Source organism: Trichomycterus rosablanca, chromosome 1 (genome assembly GCF_030014385.1).
Source record: "Trichomycterus rosablanca isolate fTriRos1 chromosome 1, fTriRos1.hap1, whole genome shotgun sequence".
Lineage (NCBI taxonomy): Eukaryota > Metazoa > Chordata > Actinopteri > Siluriformes > Trichomycteridae > Trichomycterus > Trichomycterus rosablanca.
The window spans coordinates 70519168-70537988 of record NC_085988.1 but is presented as its reverse complement, the minus strand read 5'-3'; the positions used below and the strand labels follow the sequence as shown (position 1 = coordinate 70537988).

Genomic DNA, 18821 nt, shown 5'->3' with positions numbered 1-18821 from the left:
GTCTGTAATCTGTAGACACTTTCTAATAATAGGATACTATTGGCTGTATAGTTTGGTTTTTGCATATTTTCCTATATTTGACATTAAGGTTTTTAAAAATCCCAACACTACTGCACCTGATACACTCATACTAGTGCAACACACTATCATTTTCTACCACCTTAGTGTCATTGCAGTGCTGAGAATGTCCCACCACCCAAATGATTTCTGGTCAGTGTGGGTCATTTTGGAGGTCTCAAGGTCTCTTTTTATTGATCAATAGGATGCAAAGTTTATACAGCATCAGTGTACATTATATATATATATATATATATATACTGTATATATATATACATATATAGTGTACATTATTATATATATACTACATGGACAGGGCTAATGATTTATTTTGAGTCATTCAGTCACATTAATTTCCAATAGGTTTGTAAAATCAATCTAATGTAATATAGTATAAATGCTTCCCTTTTGGTAATGAAGTACCTCCTGTAGCCGAGACCTTAACAGAGACGCTTGTGTCTTAGGGATGCAGGGTCATACATGGTTTCTGGTGCTGATGCAACAGTGATGTCTGGTGTCTGGTCAAGTCGCTGGTATGAATAGTAGAGCAGCTCACACTGGCTAGTGTGAAGAAGCAGCCAGTGACTCCATGCATGTCAAAGAGCGTGGGTGCTGTTCTGCAGCCCTCTTTGAGCAGCTTGGGGGTGATGCAGGTGGCAGATGAATTATAATTAAAATAAATACACTGGACACTAATGGACAAAAATGGAAAATGCCAAGTCAGAAATAATAAATGCAATCTGAACAGCAGTTAAAACTTACTTATTTAGTCACTAACTCATACCCTGGGGCAATTTAGAGCAGCCAATCTACCATCTGCATGTTTTGAGGGGATGAATGGAAACCAGAATACTCTTAATGAGATAGAAGCAGGTGAAATTATGTCCACTTGTCTAGGGCATTAGATCACTGCACCACCAAGAAATTGTTTCAGCTGCAGATGTGACCCTATTATTAATTTTGAAAAGCCTTAAAAAAAAGAAATAAAACCATTTATAATACAAAACATGTATATTTACATTTTTATAGATATGCATTATAATCATAAACTCAAATCTTGTGTTTAAAATAACCACCACCAATCTGTTTACCCAGACAATTCAAAATCTCAGCTGGACATCATTTGAAGTCCTGCTGTGTGTATTTAAAAGGTGTAGAGCAATCTAAAAGCAATTTTGTTTCCAACATTAAGTTTTAAAGCTTTAGCACAATGTCCCAGTATGTAGAACAGAATAGGCAAGCAAAATGTAACTCCCTGTGGATCTAAATGTACTCCCATATATATTCCAGTGAGTCCAGTTGATTTATGTCTGCATGAAACAGAATGTGTGTTAACACTGAGGAACCATTTCCACTGCCCCAGGTTTTCTACAGCAGGGTTTTTCGAAGCCTGGGTCGTGACCCTGCGGTGGGTCGGGCGCCAAAGAAATGGGTCGCAGAGAAATTGAATGAATTTTAATTAATTTTAACAGTTACATAAACACAAAATCAACCTGTACATGCAAGCCCCCGTGTGGAGGGTTTATGTTACATCTTGTAAACCACAGGGGAACCAGATTGCCACCAATTTCATTACTTATTAATTAAGTATGTTTAGTTTTGTGTTTAATTTTACTGCATTGTTTGTGTTGCCTGGGTCGCGGTAAAAATCATAGACAAAATGCGGGTTGCTTGAAAAATACCCTGCTCTACAGCATATAGAAATACACTATATGGCCAAAAGTGTTGAGACGTTCCTCTGTAGTTATATTAGACAATTGGTAACAGGTGTAATAAATCATTTATATAGCCTGTTATATGTTACAGTGTATCACAAAAGTGAGTACACCCCTCACATTTCTGCAAATATTTCATTATATCTTTTCATGAGACAACACTATAGATATGAAACTTGGATATAACTTAGAGTAGTCAGTGTACAGCTTGTATAGCAGTGTAGATTTACTGTCTTCTGAAAATAACTCAACACACAGCCATTAATGTCTAAATGGCTGGCAACATAAGTGAGTACACCCCACAGTGAACATGTCCAAATTGTGCCCAAATGTGTCGTTGTCCCTCCCTGGTGTCATGTGTCAAGGTCCCAGGTGTAAATGGGGAGCAGGGCTGGTAAATTTGGTGTTTTGGGTACAATTCTCTCATACTGGCCACTGGATATTCAACATGGCACCTCATGGCAAAGAACTCTCTGAGGATGTGAGAAATAGAATTGTTGCTCTCCACAAAGATGGCCTGGGCTATAAGAAGATTGCTAACACCCTGAAACTGAGCTACAGCATGGTGGCCAAGGTCATACAGCAGTTTTCCAGGACAGGTTCCACTCGGAACAGGCTTCGCCAGGGTCGACCAAAGAAGTTGAGTCCACGTGTTCGGCGTCATATCCAGAGGTTGGCTTTAAAAAATAGACACATGAGTGCTGCCAGCATTGCTGCAGAGGTTGAAGACGTGGGAGGTCAGCCTGTCAGTGCTCAGACCATACGCCGCACACTGCATCAACTCGGTCTGCATGGTCGTCATCCCAGAAGGAAGCTGACGCACAAGAAAGCCCGCAAACAGTTTGCTGAAGACAAGCAGTCCAAGAACATGGATTACTGGAATGCCCTGTGGTCTGACGAGACCAAGATAAACTTGTTTGGCTCAGATGGTGTCCAGCATGTGTGGCGGCGCCCTGGTGAGAAGTACCAAGACAACTGTATCTTGCCTACAGTCAAGCATGGTGGTGGTAGCATCATGGTCTTGGGCTGCATGAGTGTTGCTGGCACTGGGGAGCTGCAGTTCATTGAGGGAAACATGAATTCCAACATGTACTGTGACATTCTGAAACAGCGCATGATCCCCTCCCTTTGAAAACTGGGCCTCATGGCAGTTTTCAAACAGGATAACGACCCCAAACACAACCTCCAAGATGACAACTGCCTTGCTGAGGAAGCTGAAGGTAAAGGTGATGGACTAAACCCAATTGAGCACCTGTGGCACATCCTCAAGTGGAAGGTGGAGGAGTTCAAGGTGTCTAACATCCACCAGCTCCGTGATGTCATCATGGAGGAGTGGAAGAGGATTCCAGTAGCAACCTGTGCAGCTCTGGTGAATTCCATGCCCAGGAGGGTTAAGACAGTGCTGGATAATAATGGTGGTCACACAAAATATTGACACTTTGGGCACAATTTGGACATGTTCACTGTGGGGTGTACTCACTTATGTTGCCAGCCATTTAGACATTAATGGCTGTGTGTTGAGTTATTTTCAGAAGACAGTAAATCTACACTGCTATACAAGTTGTACACTGACTACTCTAAGTTATATCCAAGTTTCATGTCTATAGTGTTGTCCCATGAAAAGATATAATAAAATATTTGCAGAAATGTGAGGGGTGTACTCACTTTTGTGATACACTGTATATGTGCCTGTTTAAATTTGTTTATTTAATTAGTTTTTTCTACAATGGCTGACCCTGCTCTCTGACCCCAGCTTCCAAACAAGCTGGGATACGCGAAGAAAGAATTTTGTTGTACTGAACACGTGGATGTATGTATATATGACAAATACACATAAGGCATTCTTATCTTATTTATTTTATTTATTTATATGCTTCTGACTATAGCAACAGTTTAGGGAGGGCCCTTTTCTGTTCCACTCTGACCGTGTTCCTGTGCACAAAGCAAGATCTATAAAGACATAAAGAAACTCTAGTGGCGTGTTTCCGGCGGGCATAATTGGCAGTGTCTGCAGCAGATACTAATTGGCCACCGTATCTGCAGGGTGGGGGCCGGGCTGTGTGTGGGTGTGTGGGGTGAGATTTTCGTACGCTGTGTAAGGACCCTGATTGGCAGAAGAGACGCCTGTGCAGAAAGCAGGGGCGAGAAGAGAAGGGCTGTGCACGTGTCGGAAGAGGCGTGTAGAGCGACGTGCTCTCCTTTGATGCAATCTGGTATCTTTCAGCAACTCCAGTGGCCTGCACAGAACAGAGCCCTGACCTCAGCCCCACTGAACAGCTTTGGAATGAACTGGTTGAGGCCAAAATCAGTGCCCAGCCATACAAATGCTAATTTTGACTGAATAGGCACAAATTCTCATAGACAAGTCTTGTGGAAAGCCTTCTCAGAAATGTGGCTCTTGTTCTAGCAGACAAAATCATGTATTTTAATACCATTTGATTTAAAATGGGATGTTAAGTAACAAGGTTATGGCCAGATGTCTGAATACTTTTGACCATGCAGTGTGCCTGGGGTTGGTTTGTTCCCATGAGCGCATCCACAATCTGTTTATCTTTATGACAACATTCGTCAGGAGTGCTAATAATGTTGTGCATTTTCCCACAGGAGGTGCCCACGAAGACAGGAACAAATCTCGCCCAGTTACCATAACAACAATCAGACCCGGTGGCCCTGCTGATAGGTGAGATGGTCGTTCTATTATGAAGCAATTCAGTATCATGACATAAATCAAATATCTGCTCTGGGACGTTCAGAAAACATATAGATCGATATTACTTTCATCCTATTACTACATTGTTAGATTTTTTATTGATGACCTCTTGGTGTCTTTATGGGATTTGAGTATAAGACGGCTTTTACATGAAAAGCGTGGGACATTTATGTCAAGGCAGTATTAAGATTTTATTGATTTCTGTAACGTTTCTGTTTCTGTGACTGTTATAGTTATTTCATACCTTCATTGTGGGTTTGTTGTGGGTTTTATGAAAATAAGTTTGTTTATTTATCTATTTATTTATTTATTTATTGGGCGGCACAGTGGCTTACAGCAAGAAGGTCCTGGGTTTGATTCCCAGGTGGGGCGGTCTGGGTCCTTTCTGTGTGAAGTTTGCCTGTTCTCCCCATGTCTGCGTGGGTTTCCTCCGGGAGCTCTGGTTTCCTCCCAAATACATGCAAGTAAGGTAAATTGGAAATACAAAATTGTCCATGACTGTGTTCGACATGAAAACCAGTTGGGTATATTCTGCTAGTGCACCAGCACCAAGATTCTGAACTCCTCGGTTTGAAACTCTGCGTTGGCACCGGTCAGCTGGGCGCCATCTAGCGGGCATAATTGCCAGTGCCTGCAGCAGACACGTCTCTGCTAGGGTGGGATGACCAGACTATGTGGGTGGGGTCTTCAAACGCTGTGTAAGGACCCTGAACGGAGAGAACATACAAATTCCACACAAAAAGGATCTGGACCACTTTATCTAATTTTTTGGGACAGTGGTAGCCTAGTGGGTAGAGCTTTGGGCTATCAACTGAAAGGTTGAGAGTTCATATCCCAGCTCTGCCATGCAGCCACTGTTGGGCCCTTAAACAAGGCCCTTAACCCTGTTTGCTCCAGGGGGGGCATACAATGGCTGACCCGAGCTCTGACCCCAGCTTCCAGAATCAAGCTGGTATATGCATAGAAAGAATGTCGTTGTATCGTACACCTGTATATGTATATATGACAAATAAAAGCATTCTGTTTTAAGGCATTTTATTTAGCTGGAAATCAAACCCATGATCTTCATGCTACGAGGTGACATTGCTTCCCACCGAACCCTCCAAATAGGCTTGCTAAAAATATAAAAACAGTATCTTAGAATATTAATTCAGTGAATAATTGAATTAGGATGCATCATGCTGCCCTTGCATTAGATCTTAATAAGATTCTACATGCATCGTAACTAATGCAGCATCTGGCAGATTAACAAAAAAGTAATAGGGCGACGTGATGATGCCTCTGGTAGTGCGCCAGCAAAGCATCAAGTTCCTCGGGACCTGGGTTTAATCAGCCACTTCCCTCAGGAGTTTTGCATGTCCTCCTTATGTCTTTGTTTTTGGGACAAATTTAGTTACGTTGTTAATAAAAAAAGAAACTGAAAGTCTTGGACTTGAAAAATATACAACATATATAAAATAGGAACGAGTGAAGGAGTGTTTTTTCAGTTTAAATATAATTTTGATTCAATTCTGCAGTTCTTTTAAACAAATGATTTATTTTCATTTGTCACTTTTATTTATAAGTTGATATTTTTAGGTCGGGTGGCACGGTGGCTCGGTGGGTAGCACTGTCGCCTCACAGCAAGAAGGTTCTGGGTTTGATTCCCAGGCGGGCGGTCCGGGTCCTTTCTGTGTGGAGTTTGCATGTTCCCCCCGTGTCTGTGTGGGTTTCCTCCTGGAGCTCCGGTTTCCTCTCGCAGTCCAAAAGCATGCAGTCAGGTTAATTGGAGTTACTGAATTGTCCTATAGGTGAATGGGTGAGTGTATGTCTGTGTGTATGTGTGCCTGCCCTGCGATGGACTGGCGCCCTGTCCAGGGTAGTTACTGTGTGCCTTTTGCCCATTGTGCACCAGCAATCTTTTTCCCTTTTCTGTCAGATTGTATTTTTTTAGTTTCAGACCGTTTTAAATAAAAGAGAGGACTTAGGACCTTTCTTAATGTTGTCAGTGAGAAAGCTGTAGATTCTCACGTAAGTATGTGTGATGAATAGGGGCCCTCTCCAGGGTGCAATGTTTCCAAGTGGCTCTTTACCCACCACAAACCTTTTCATAATGAAAAAAAAAAGTTTAATAACTGAAAATAATGTGGTAAATAAATTGGTCTGTCTGTGTCCCCCTATTACCCCCTATTCTTTTACTTCAGCACCAATCTGAGAATTATACTACAGTGGTATCTTGAAACTCAACGATAATGGGTTCTGGGAGTGGCATTGAGTTTAAAAGGCATTGAGTTTTAAGGTATTTTTTCCCATAAGGATGTATGGAAAATGGAAAACCTAATAATGTTTTCCGTGGTCCTGTGGAACTGCATATATTTTAGGCTGATGTAAAATTATGGGGTTGTTTTTGATACACTGAAAATAACACAAACATAATATAAATAGTAGGGACAGTGGTAGCCTAGTGGGTAGAGCTTTGGGCTATCAACCCGGAAGATTGGCGGTTCAAATCCAGGCTCTGCTATGCAGCCACTGTTGGGTCCTTGAGCAAGGCCCTTAACCCTGTCTGCTCCAGGGGCGCTGTACGATGGCTGACCCTGCGCTCTGACCCTAGCTTCCAAACAAGCTGGGATATGCGAAGAAAGAATTTAATTGTACTGTACACCTGTATATGTATATATGACAAATAAAGTATATCTCTCTTTATCTCTTTAAATAACACTGAAATACAATTAAAAAACAGTTATAAATTAATATTAAAATACAATAAAACCTGCTCTTTACCTTTACTGTCAATCCACTTTAAATCCAGTTAAACACAGATAGTCTAGTTCAGCTTTCAGAGTGGATTTGATGGTTATTCCACACAAATGCAGATTCGTCTCATATTCACACTTTGATGACGTTTTACCCCACAGCTCAAGCCAAGCGCTGAACAAAGCAGCAGTCGCACACACGTTGAGGGCGGCACAGTGGCTCAGTGGGTAGCACTGTCGCCTCACAGCAAGAAAGTCCTGGGTTCGATCCCCAGGTGAGGCGGTCCGGGTCCTTTTTGTGTGGAGTTTGCATGTTCTCCCCGTGTCCATGTGGGTTTCCTCTGGGTGCTCCGGTTTTCTCCCACAGTCCAAAGACATGCAAGTGAAGTGAATTGGAGACACTAAATTGTCCAAGACTGTGTTTGATATAACCTTGTGTAATGAGTAACTACAGTTCCTGTCATGAATGTTACCAAAGTGTAAAACATGACGTTAAAATCCTAATAAACAAACAAACGCACACATGTTGAGTTTAAGTTTAAATTTCTTGACGAAGGGTGTTGAGTTTTAAAGATTTTGAGTTTAGGGGACGTTAAGTTACCAGGTACCACTGTACTTTGACTGCTGTCTTTTGTACACCTCTCTTACATGTATGCTTACTTCATTTTTTATTACTTCTCTCTAAAGCTTCTGTGTAGAAATTGTATTTAACAGTTAAATTTCATAGCTTTATTCTTCCCTTTTGCTGATTTTAAACACACTGCAATTTTTCCTTCACAAGCCACAGATGGATCATTCACATCCAAATTCAGTTAGCATTACAGGGTTAATGTAGCATTTTACAAGACACTCAAGTAATGGTATGTCCTTTGCCAGACATAAAACGATTTTTGTCCTTATTTGCCCTCTAAGCGATTAGATAAGTGCAGAGCCCTCAGTCATTCTAAATTTCTTTTTCATTATTGTTCAGCTCTGACCTGGAGCTTAGTGCCGCTTAGTCTCCTCAGATTCCATTATAAGTTTGGAGCCTGTATAGGTATAGGTGAACAGGGCTACATTTCTCTTGTATATGATGTTTTAAATCTATATTTTGTGTATTTATTGTTTTAATGCCATCATTAGCTGTTTTACATAGTACAATTACATAATTTGTTTTCACTTACTGTGCTTTTAATACTAATGAATAAGCAGGAAAGATAAAAGTAATCTAATGGGGCTGGAACGTGCCTTTCTACAAGAATCTCTTGATGCATGCTCAATAATCCAGGTACACAAATCCACAAAGTTAAATCAGTTCATCTGGACACAAGTTTGCTGTAGAGATACGTTTCACCTCGTTTCAACCTCTTCTGGCCAGGACTCCGCCGTTTACACTCACCTGCAAGCCAGCGGCCACTCATTTAATGATGACGATGTGCAGATCCTTGACAAGGAGGAACGCTGGTTTGAACGGGGAGTCAAAGAGGCCATCTATGTGAAGAAGGAACGACCATCCCTGAACCGGGGAGGGGGCCTGAGAGTACATCTCTCACCATCTTACAACGCCGTAATATGAGCTATACCCCAATCATGTGTGAATGGCACACATGACCATTGTAATTAATGCTCATTGTGATTTGCATATGGACCTGATCACCGGTTCCATTGTTATGCAATCAGTCGTCATGCAAATCGGCTGCATATAAGGTTGGGGTATTCACCACCAGCTCAGACTGAAGAAGTCACTTGGATGAGTGGCGAAACGTATCTCTACAACAAACTTGTGTCCAGATGAACTGATTCAACTTTGTGGACTTTCTACAAGAACTCAAGGCGAATCCCACAAATACATGGAAACAGAACCCATGTGCTGATATTTAGAATAGAACGCCTTTATTTGTCATATATACATATACATGTGTACACATATCCCATATCCCAGCTCATTTAAAAGCTGGGGTCAGAGCGCAGGGTCAGCCATTGTTCTGCACCCCTGGAGCCGAGAGGGTAAAGGGCCTTGCTCAAGGGCTCAACAGTGGCAGCATGGCAGAGCTGAGATTCGAACTCTCAACCTTTGTCTTGATAGCCCAAAGCTCTACCCACTAGGCTACCACTTTTATCAAGGTAGAACAGTACTGTGACTTAAAAGCCACTAACAAAATGAGGAGACTATCGCAAATAAACATGTTGCCAGGTTACAAGAAACAAAGCAACAAATGACAGACACGAACACATCTGCACAGAACTGAGAACTGAATGTCGCAATAAGACAGGCAGCTCTGGTCGTCTGTGACAAACCAGCCTTTGGAAATAGAACAGAAATGGAACTGTCAGAACCTGCTAGATCCATTATGCAGAAGTGGAACTGTTACTGTGAAACTGGCGCCTATTGCATTTGAGTTCGTTTTATGGGTGAGTCCTCTCTGGAAAAGGGATGTCACACTGTTGATGGGGCAGTCTGATTTCCCAGTGTGGTTCCATCATGAGGCCCAAAAAGCAGCAAGAGAGATTGACAGATCATACGCATCTGTGCCTCAGTGCCCCATCTGCCATCCAAGCTAGGCAGTGCAGAGTGACTCAAGGCACAGATGATGGTCAGTTAAGAAAATGGGTAGATCACACACTACTGCGCCAAAATAAGCTACGCACAAAGGCATGACCTCTAATGTGGAAAAGCTCTTAAATGGCTCCCACCATGCACAGAGCCCCCTTACCCTTGAGGTTCCCAATTTAAATAATATAATTATACATTTACATTTTTAGCATTGAGCAGACGCTTTTATCCTTATATTACTGTGACAGTATATTGCCCTACAGTGCTACATCTAAGCAATTGAGGGTTAAGGGCCTTGCTCAGGGGCCCAAAAGTGGCAACCTGGCAGTCGTGAGGGCTAAACCAATGACCTTTTATTGGTTCAACCACTAGGCTACTGCCCTTTTAAATTTAACTTATTTTGGCCACTCAGGTGGCGCAGCGGTAGAACGCACGCTATCATACCAGAGCTGACATTTCGAACTCATCGGTTCGAAACTCAGCTCTGCCATTCGGCTGGGCTGGGCGGCTACATGAACAACGGTTGGCTTGTTATTCATACAGGGTGGGGAAGCTGGATAGGGACTCTCTCATAACTGGTGCAACTGCGACCTCTGCTGGCTGATGGCGCTTGCACAGAGATGGGGAAAGAGTGTGTTGATCAGGGTGTGGCTCTCCGTACACAAAGCTGATCCGCATATGAACTCGCCTAGTGCAGGTGAAAAGATGCAGTCGGCTACTGCACCCGTGTCGGAGGGGGTGTGTGACAGTCTCGCTCATCTCAATCAGAAGTGGGGATCAGCATTGGTAGAAAGGAAGTGTAATGCAATTGGACGCACTAAAAAAAGTCGGAAGGAAAAAGGGAGACAATGCAAAACGTCCATTGATAAAGAACATTTGTTTGTTGTAGGTTGTGGTAAAGTGCAGGCAAACAAAAGAGAAAAGAGCTGCTTGTAGCTTGACCATAGATAGAAAAGTGAGCAATGTCCCCTGAGTACATACTGCTGGCTTCATGTACTTACCAGCTTTTTCTGTAATGGGGCCAGAATGTGTCTCACCCTCTCTCAAGCAAGCTCACTCTGAGGTATGGGACCGGTTGGGATAAACTTTTGTATGCTAAATACTTAAGTTGTCAGCTGCTATCTTAGGAAGGCAATCCTCTGTCCTTTATTAATTCCAGTGACCTAATCTAATTTTTTAGTGTGTTGAACTGGTCAATGATGCCACATGGGCAGCAATTTAAAACAATATGGTGATTGGCATCACATGGTTTGATGAAGCATGTTTTAACTCTTCTCTCTCCATATTAAAAGCTGTTGCATAATATGCATGATTCATTTAGTAGGTTGACCCTGGCATCAAGTTTCATAATAGGCTCTTTTTAAGAGCTTTAGCCTAAATTTTTGGGTGAGCTCATCCAAGCGTGGACAAGATCGACTGTTCTAAAGGGACTAGCGAATAAATAAAGAATGGCATTATGTAAAGGTGCACAGAAGTCTATGCTAATAATTCTCAGTGGCTCTACAGCATGCTTAAGTGCAGCACTGAAACAAGAGCCATCCAGCGTAATGACATCTAGGTTGGCAATCAAGTCTTCTAGTGCCTTGTTAACTTTTTCTACTCCAATAAAACTCTCACTGGAAGTTTTTCCCCCAATAATGTTTAAGCAGCCATGGCTTTACTCTCACTTTTATGTGTGTTTAAAGAGGATTAAGTCTAAGCAGCTTTGGACAGCTGTGTTTAACTGTTTGTGTGTGTGGTGTGTTAATGTGTGTTGGGTCTTTCTCTTTTACCAGGGAAGGCACAATCAAACCAGGCGACAGGCTGTTAAGCATTGATGGCATTCGTCTGCACGGCACCTCCCACGCCGAGGCAATGAGTATTCTCAAGCAGTGCGGTCAGGAAGCAACACTACTGATTGAGTATGACGTGTCCATCATGGGTAAGATTATGTTTTTAACTGCAAGTCTCTTTCAATGCATTTGTTTGTTTTGACTACCCACTTCATCGTAATGAATGTTTGATTTTATTACAAAACTGTTACTTGGATTTGACATACAGTGTACATACAGCAAAATAAAATGAATTTTATACAATATGCTCTCTCTATATAAAAATAATATACACTGATCAGCTATAACATTAAAACCACCTCCTTGTTTCTACATTCACTGTCCATTTTATCAGCTCCACTTACCATATAGAAGCACTTTGTAGTTCTACAATTACTGACTGTAGTCCATCTGTTCCTCTGCATGCTTTGTTAGCCCCCTTTCATGCTGTTCTTCAATGGTCAGGACTCTCCCAGGACCACTACAGAGCAGGTATTATTTGGGTGGTGGATCATTCTCAGCACTACAGTGACAATGACATGGTGGTGGTGTGTTTTTAAGGAGTTTTTGAGAAGTTTTTAGACTGTCACTGCTGGACAAAAAATTGTTCACCAACCAAAATTATCCAGCCAGCAGCGCCCCATGGGCAGCATTCTGTGACCACTGATGAAGGTCTAGAAGATGACCAACTCAAACAGCAGCAATAGATGAGTGATCGTCTCTGACTTTACATCTACCCCCTGTGGGGGTCCTGACCATTGAAGAACAGGGTGAAAGCAGGCTAAAAAGGTATGTAGAGAAACAGTTGGACTACTAAGTGCTTCTGTATTGTAAGTGAAGCTGATTAAATGAACAGTGAGTGTAGAAACAAGGAGGCGGTTTTAATGTAATGGCTGATCGGTGTACATATGCAGGTGTACAGTACAACGAAATTCTTTCTTCACGTATTTCAGCTTGTTTGGAAGCTGGGGTCAGAGCGCAGGGTCTCAAGTCTAATGTTATCCAGCTTGGTCTGGAAAAAGACCATTGGCTATTAAAACTTAAAATCAGGGCTCACAGTGAAGATAAATCGATGACTAAAACAATGACTGCGTTGTTTCAGCCGAGGACTCCACAAACGAGGCCATCCATTCCGATAGCACCGATGCCGATAATCAATCTACATCAATAGTCAATCAGTCAAAGCAAAGTATTCTGAACTGGCAAACTGGCTCTGTGAAGTAAAATTTTCTGCTCTCATCTACATCAAAAGCAAGTACAGCTTACAATATAGGACTAGCTGTAACTGATATTGAACACCGAATTTCTATGATGTGCTCGCATAAACAGGCTAAGCTGTTGCATTGAATAAGGTAGGGTTGTATTGTCTTTTTGAAGTAAATATCAATAAAATTGCATTGTTTGTATGATGTGCACAACATTAATTATATTATTTTAGCTTGTCTAAAGCTTTCACAATGGTTTCTGGGCGAGGGTTGATTTTGGGGTTCAAGGTCGAGACAGGGAACGGGGCGCATGTCCAAAAAGGTTGAAAACCCTGTTCTAGCATCTTCTACTTCATTAATAACAGGTACGAATGTATCTGTTGAGTGAAAAATTGCCCATCCTGGGTTTTCAAAAAGTACATGTTCCAGATTACTTGCAAGTTACTACACACATCTCATAAAATCATGTACTTTATAGAGTTCTTAGGAATGCAGCATATGTGTACATTGACTTGGCGTGACAGCAGCTGCTACATTTAACTTCTTTTTTTTTTCAAGTCAATACATTTTGATTGGATTTCCAAATGCCAGGGTAAACAAATGGATACAAATGACTTAATGACAATGTTTGTCTCCGTGCTTGAGTCAGTGAGTGGGTGAGCAAACAATCGAGTAAGTGAACGAGTGATCGATAATGTAAGGTTCAGGCTAACCCAGTGGCTAACCCATATCATTCTAATATCTTTGTTGTGCTCTGAACTGGAAGTGATGGATTTTCTTTCAGTGCTGTGCACTAGAGGGGACATGATGGAAACAGCATTGCGTAAATTTGCGTATCGACATGATTCCTAAGAAAGCAGGAATGCAGAAAATGCAGATGTCTTTTTAATCATACACTGATCAGCCATAACATTAAAACCACCTCCTTGTTTCTACACTCACTGTCCATTTTATCAGCTCTACTTACCATTTAGAAGCACTTTGTAGTGTAGTTCTACAAATACTGACTGTAGTCTATCTGTTTCTCTGCATGCTTTGTTAGCCTTCTTTCACCCAGTTCTTCAATGGTCAGGACCCCCACAGGACCACTACAGAACAGGTATCATTTATGCCAAGTTCACACTACACGACTTTCTGATTTGTCGGGTCGCTGTACAGTTCACACTACACAACTGAATCTTTTGCACTCGGGAGTCTCTCAGTCTGTGTATATTTCATACTACACGACTGATCGGCGATAGGGGGTTTCACACTACACGATCTATCACCAACTGGAATCACAGGCGAGCTTCTCTGGTCTCCCAAACTACGTTTTGTCACGAAAACAAACGCGAGAAGTGACGAGAGGTTTAATGATACCACGTCCAAAAATGCACGTCAACAAGTAGCGAGTGATCAAAGTGTTTCTGCGCTGATGTGCAGCGTAAAATCAAGCAGGAAAAATAAATGAATCTGAGTGGATTTGGCAACACGAACAGTATGGATTGTTCTATAGTAAGTTGGAGGTTAATTAATATTTTTGCAATGCAACGTTGGTGTTTTGTAGAGAACGATCAAGTCAGAAATACTGTAAAACTTGTGTGTGCCGGTGTATTCTGATATAAACTATATTACGCCCCTGTCTATATTATGTACCGGTACCCTCCTCTCCTGCGTTTCCCCTCACACCGTATCTTGCGTTCTCATTGGCTGTTCGACAGAGCACTCATTGCCAGATGTGCAACTGAGATCAGATATCTGACATGCTAGATATCTCAATCCGGTCGCCGAGCGAACGTTCACACATAGCGACTGAGTGCAGAGTTTTGATCGCCGAGCGAACGCCGAGTTGCTCCCGAGCCGGCAAATCTAGCGCCGACCGGTCGCCGAGCGAAATCTGGCCAAAAATCGTGTAGTGTGAACTAGGCATTAGGTGGTGGGTCATTCTCAGCACTGCAGTGACAATGACATGGTGGTGGTGTATTAGTGTGTGTTGTGCTGGTATACAGTATGTGGATCAGACACAGCAGCGCTGCTGGAGTTTTTAAATACTGTGTCCACTCACTGTCCACTCTATTAGACACTCCTACCTAGTTGGTATCCACCTTGTAGATGTAAAGTCAGAGACGATCGCTCATCTATTGCTGCTGTTTGAGTTGGTCATATTCTAGACCTGCATCAGTGGTCACAGGATGCTGCCGGCTGGATGTTTTTGGTTGGTGGACTATTCTCAGTCCAGCAGCGACAGTGAGGTGTTTAAAAACTCCATCAGCGTTGCATTGTCTTATCCACTCATACCAGCACAACAGACACGAACACACCACCACCATGTCAGTGTCACTGCAGTGCTGAGAATGATCCACCACCCAAATAATACCTGCTCTGTAGTGGTCCTGGGAGAGTCCTGACCATTGAAGAACAGCATGAAAGGGGGCTAACAAAGCATGCAGAGAAACAGATGAACTACAGTCAGTAAGTGGAAGAGTGTGGAAACAAGGAGGTGGTTTTAATGTTAAGGCTGATCAGTGTATTTACACAAGTGCTACCTTTTATTTACTTATTTATTAATTTTTTTTGCCTGGTTAATCTGTAGTTGGCATTTCTGTGTTACCTTCACCAGTTCAGTGTGGGGCATTGCTTTCATAATTTCAGCCTTGTTTGTGGCGTATGACTGATATTGATTCCTCTTTTTATCTGGATGAGCGCTCCATAAAGTTTAAATGACAGCTTAAGGCTCGTAAACCTAAATCTTTTGACTTCTCAACCACAGCTTCTCTCTATAATGAAACTCTCTAGCTGATCGTCCACAAAATGTACAGAGAAAAATGGCTATCCCTTTTGTTTTATATCGCCTGGAGATTAAGGTTATGATGCAAATTGTTCTGACTCAGAAATTCAGATATGTGCTAATGTTACAGTAAATCACTGTATGTTTATGTTAGAATCCAAAGAACAAGCAGCACTCAAATTTACTTCTGCACTGAGCATTAAAACAAAATGAATTAGGGATTGATGTTACACCTAAAAGTTAATACCTTCTTTTTTGCCTTAAAACAAGTGGTAATTTGTCAGAATTCTCTCTTTTTTGTTGGTGTAAACATGCATTACGAGTGTTACACTGCCTTCACACTTGCAGCAATGTGTTGTGACAAAGCGACAGGCTGTCATTCATTTTCAGTTAAAGCTGGCGAATTCTGGAGACAGGAGGCAATGCAAACATTAGTGATGTAAAGTGGGTGGAGTCAATAAGCTAAGTTTAACTTTATGCAAATTAGTACCTAAACAATGGCTGCGTCCAAAATCGCATACTTTCATTCTGAACAGTACTCGAAAGTAGTGTGCGAAAGCGGTTAGTATGTCTGAATACGTAGTATTCATTAAACAGTACCCAGATGACCTACTGGCTGGGCAACCATTTTTGAGTATGCATTTGACGCACACTTAAGGGCCGTTAATCTATCCCATAATTCAACTGAGCTGCAAAGGCGTTCGTAGCATAGAAGAAAGATGTCGGAAAGCAGAGTAAGACAAACATTAAACATGTTATGATTAAGTACAACCATGAATAACGTTATGAGTAGCTTTGTGGAGAACGACAGAATTAATTTTGTCCGATTTTAAAATTTTTATAAATGTGGCGATGAGATGTCATGCATCACGTGACGTTGGTAAGATGGCAGACGTAGTACGTCTTGAGGTTGCATGCAGCGCTAAGCAGAGTGGTACATGCTTAAGCTCTGCCATCATGAAACCATTTTTGGTTCCTAGATACAGACATCCCAAGTCTCCCGGAAGTTCCGGGAGTCTCTTGCATATACAATACATAGCGGCTCCCTGATGTCCGCAAGTCAGATAAAATCTCTCGGAATCTAGAACGAGCGGCCAAGAGCGCACACGCAGGCGACACAGACTTTTTTCCCCGATCGCGTATTAAATCAGTTATCTGATATACAATCTAGCGCACTGTGTAGGGAACATAAATCAATCGTCTAATATGCTGTCTAGTGCACTATGTAGGGAACATAAATCCGTTATCTGATATACAATTTAGTGCACTATGTAGGGAACATAAATCCGTTATCTGATATATAATTTAGTGCACTATGTAGGGAACATAATTAATTATGTAATACACTATCTAGTGCACTATGTAAGGAACACAAATCATCATCTAGTTATACTTTCTAGTGCACTATGTAGTGAACATGAATGCGTTATCTAATACAATATCTAGTGCACTATGTAGGGAACATAAATCCGTGATCTGATATACAATCTAGTGCACTGTGTAGGGAACATAAACCAATTGTCTAATTCACTATCTAGTGCACTACGTAGGGAACATAAATTCATATCTAAAATACTATCTAGTGCACTATGTCAGGAACATAAATCCGTTATCTGATATACAATTTAGTGCACTATGTAGGGAACCTAAATCCGTTAACTAATATACGCTACCTCAAGCATTATGTAAGAAACATAAGTCTATTATCTAGTACACTATCTAGTGCACTAAGAAAGGAACATAAATTATTTTCTAATATACAATCTAGTGCACTATGTAGGGAACCTAAATCTATTATCTTTCACACTATCTAGTGCACTATGTAGTACACATTAATGTGTTTGTGACGCGAACAGTTAGCTTAGTTGCTCAGTTAGCAGCTCCTAAAAGTTCTGTTATCACCCATATCCTTTGGTGTGTGCGAGAGGTTTTTTAGCTTCTTTTTTTTTTGGCTTGAGGGGTCGGGGTTCGAGGTCCGGGTCGGGGGTACCTCCCTGAAATGAGTTTTTGCAACTTGGGATGTCTGTAGATAGTAGGTCCTACAAGAGATAAAAGAGAATACATTGTATCTGTGTTAACTTTCCACTAAAATAAGACCCAATTTTACTGATAGCACAGACAGTAATGGACTACGCAGGGGTGAAAATGACAGACAAGCCATTTCCTTCCAGGATTGTTTATATAGTAGGAACACATCTGATTTGTGGTAAAAACTGGGTGGAAAGGTATCCGATTTGTATCCGATTTGTGCTCAATTTGTTTTTTTCTAAATGCTCTGTACAGGCTGCACAGTGGCTAAGTGGGTAGCACTGTCGCCTTACAGCAAAAGAAGGTCCAGGGTTCGATCCCCAGGTGTGGCGGTCCGGGTCCTTTCTGTGTGGAGTTTGCATGTTTTCCCCATGTCTGTGTGGGTTTACTCCGGGTGCTCCGGTTTCCTCCCACAGTCCAAAGACATGCAAGTGAGGTGAATTAGAGATACAAAATTGTCCATGACTGTGTTCGATATAACCTTGTGAAGTGATGAACTTTGTGTAAAGAGTAACTACGGTTTCGGTCGTGGATGTAACCAAAGTCTAAAACATGACGTTAAAAATCCAAATAAACAAACAAACAATGCTCTGTAGCTACTAACCAGTAAGGTACTATATACTGCCATAGCGTTTCTTCTTTTTTTTCTTGGTGTCAGTAAAATTTTACATACAAACACCCACACTCGATAATGATATTGCTGGTGTGAATGCAGGGCGATGATTTCAGCAAAGAGAGGCGAAAAGTTGAAGCCAGTGTGAACACAGGGTTAGACAGCACATCTCAATGTGATCACCACTGTAAGATTCTTAAAAAGCATCTTCGTGTGAGCTGGAATAAAGCGTTTCCCCTCATTAATTAAGTCTATTGAGCACAACTCCCAGTGTAACATGGTCATCAGATCTGCCTCAGGAGATAATTGTGTTGTTCTCTTAGGGAAACACTCATTTAGTCAATCACTCATATCATAACATAAAAGAATGGCACATTTACTCTGTGTTTATCTAAAATAAATGAATAAGAACATAGTAATTATAGCAGAGTAAAACAGATGTCAAATAGCAGACGTATATATGTGTTACTAGTGGATTTTTTTCATTGAACCTTTTACTCCTGGTGTTGCAGTGGTGTTATCATTAGGAGACCTGAGGCCAAGGTGATTTTACATCTGCTCTGTTTATCTTCTTGTATGAACAAGTCGCCAGAGTTTAATTACATTTTTTAGACCAAAAAATATGTGCAAAAAATATTCCATTGTAC

General features: G+C 41.5%; 1 protein-coding gene across 2 annotated transcripts in view; it reads left to right on the top strand.

Moving 5' to 3' along the window:
• Positions 1–18821, top strand: part of grip1 (glutamate receptor interacting protein 1) — a 371696-nt gene that overhangs the window by 237025 nt on the left and 115850 nt on the right. For both annotated transcript variants that reach the window (XM_063006172.1, XM_063006163.1), the window contains exons 6-7: positions 4377–4452; positions 11526–11671. In XM_063006172.1, coding sequence (XP_062862242.1) covers positions 4377–4452; positions 11526–11671 — 222 coding nt within the window. The remainder of the gene's footprint in view (positions 1–4376; positions 4453–11525; positions 11672–18821) is intronic.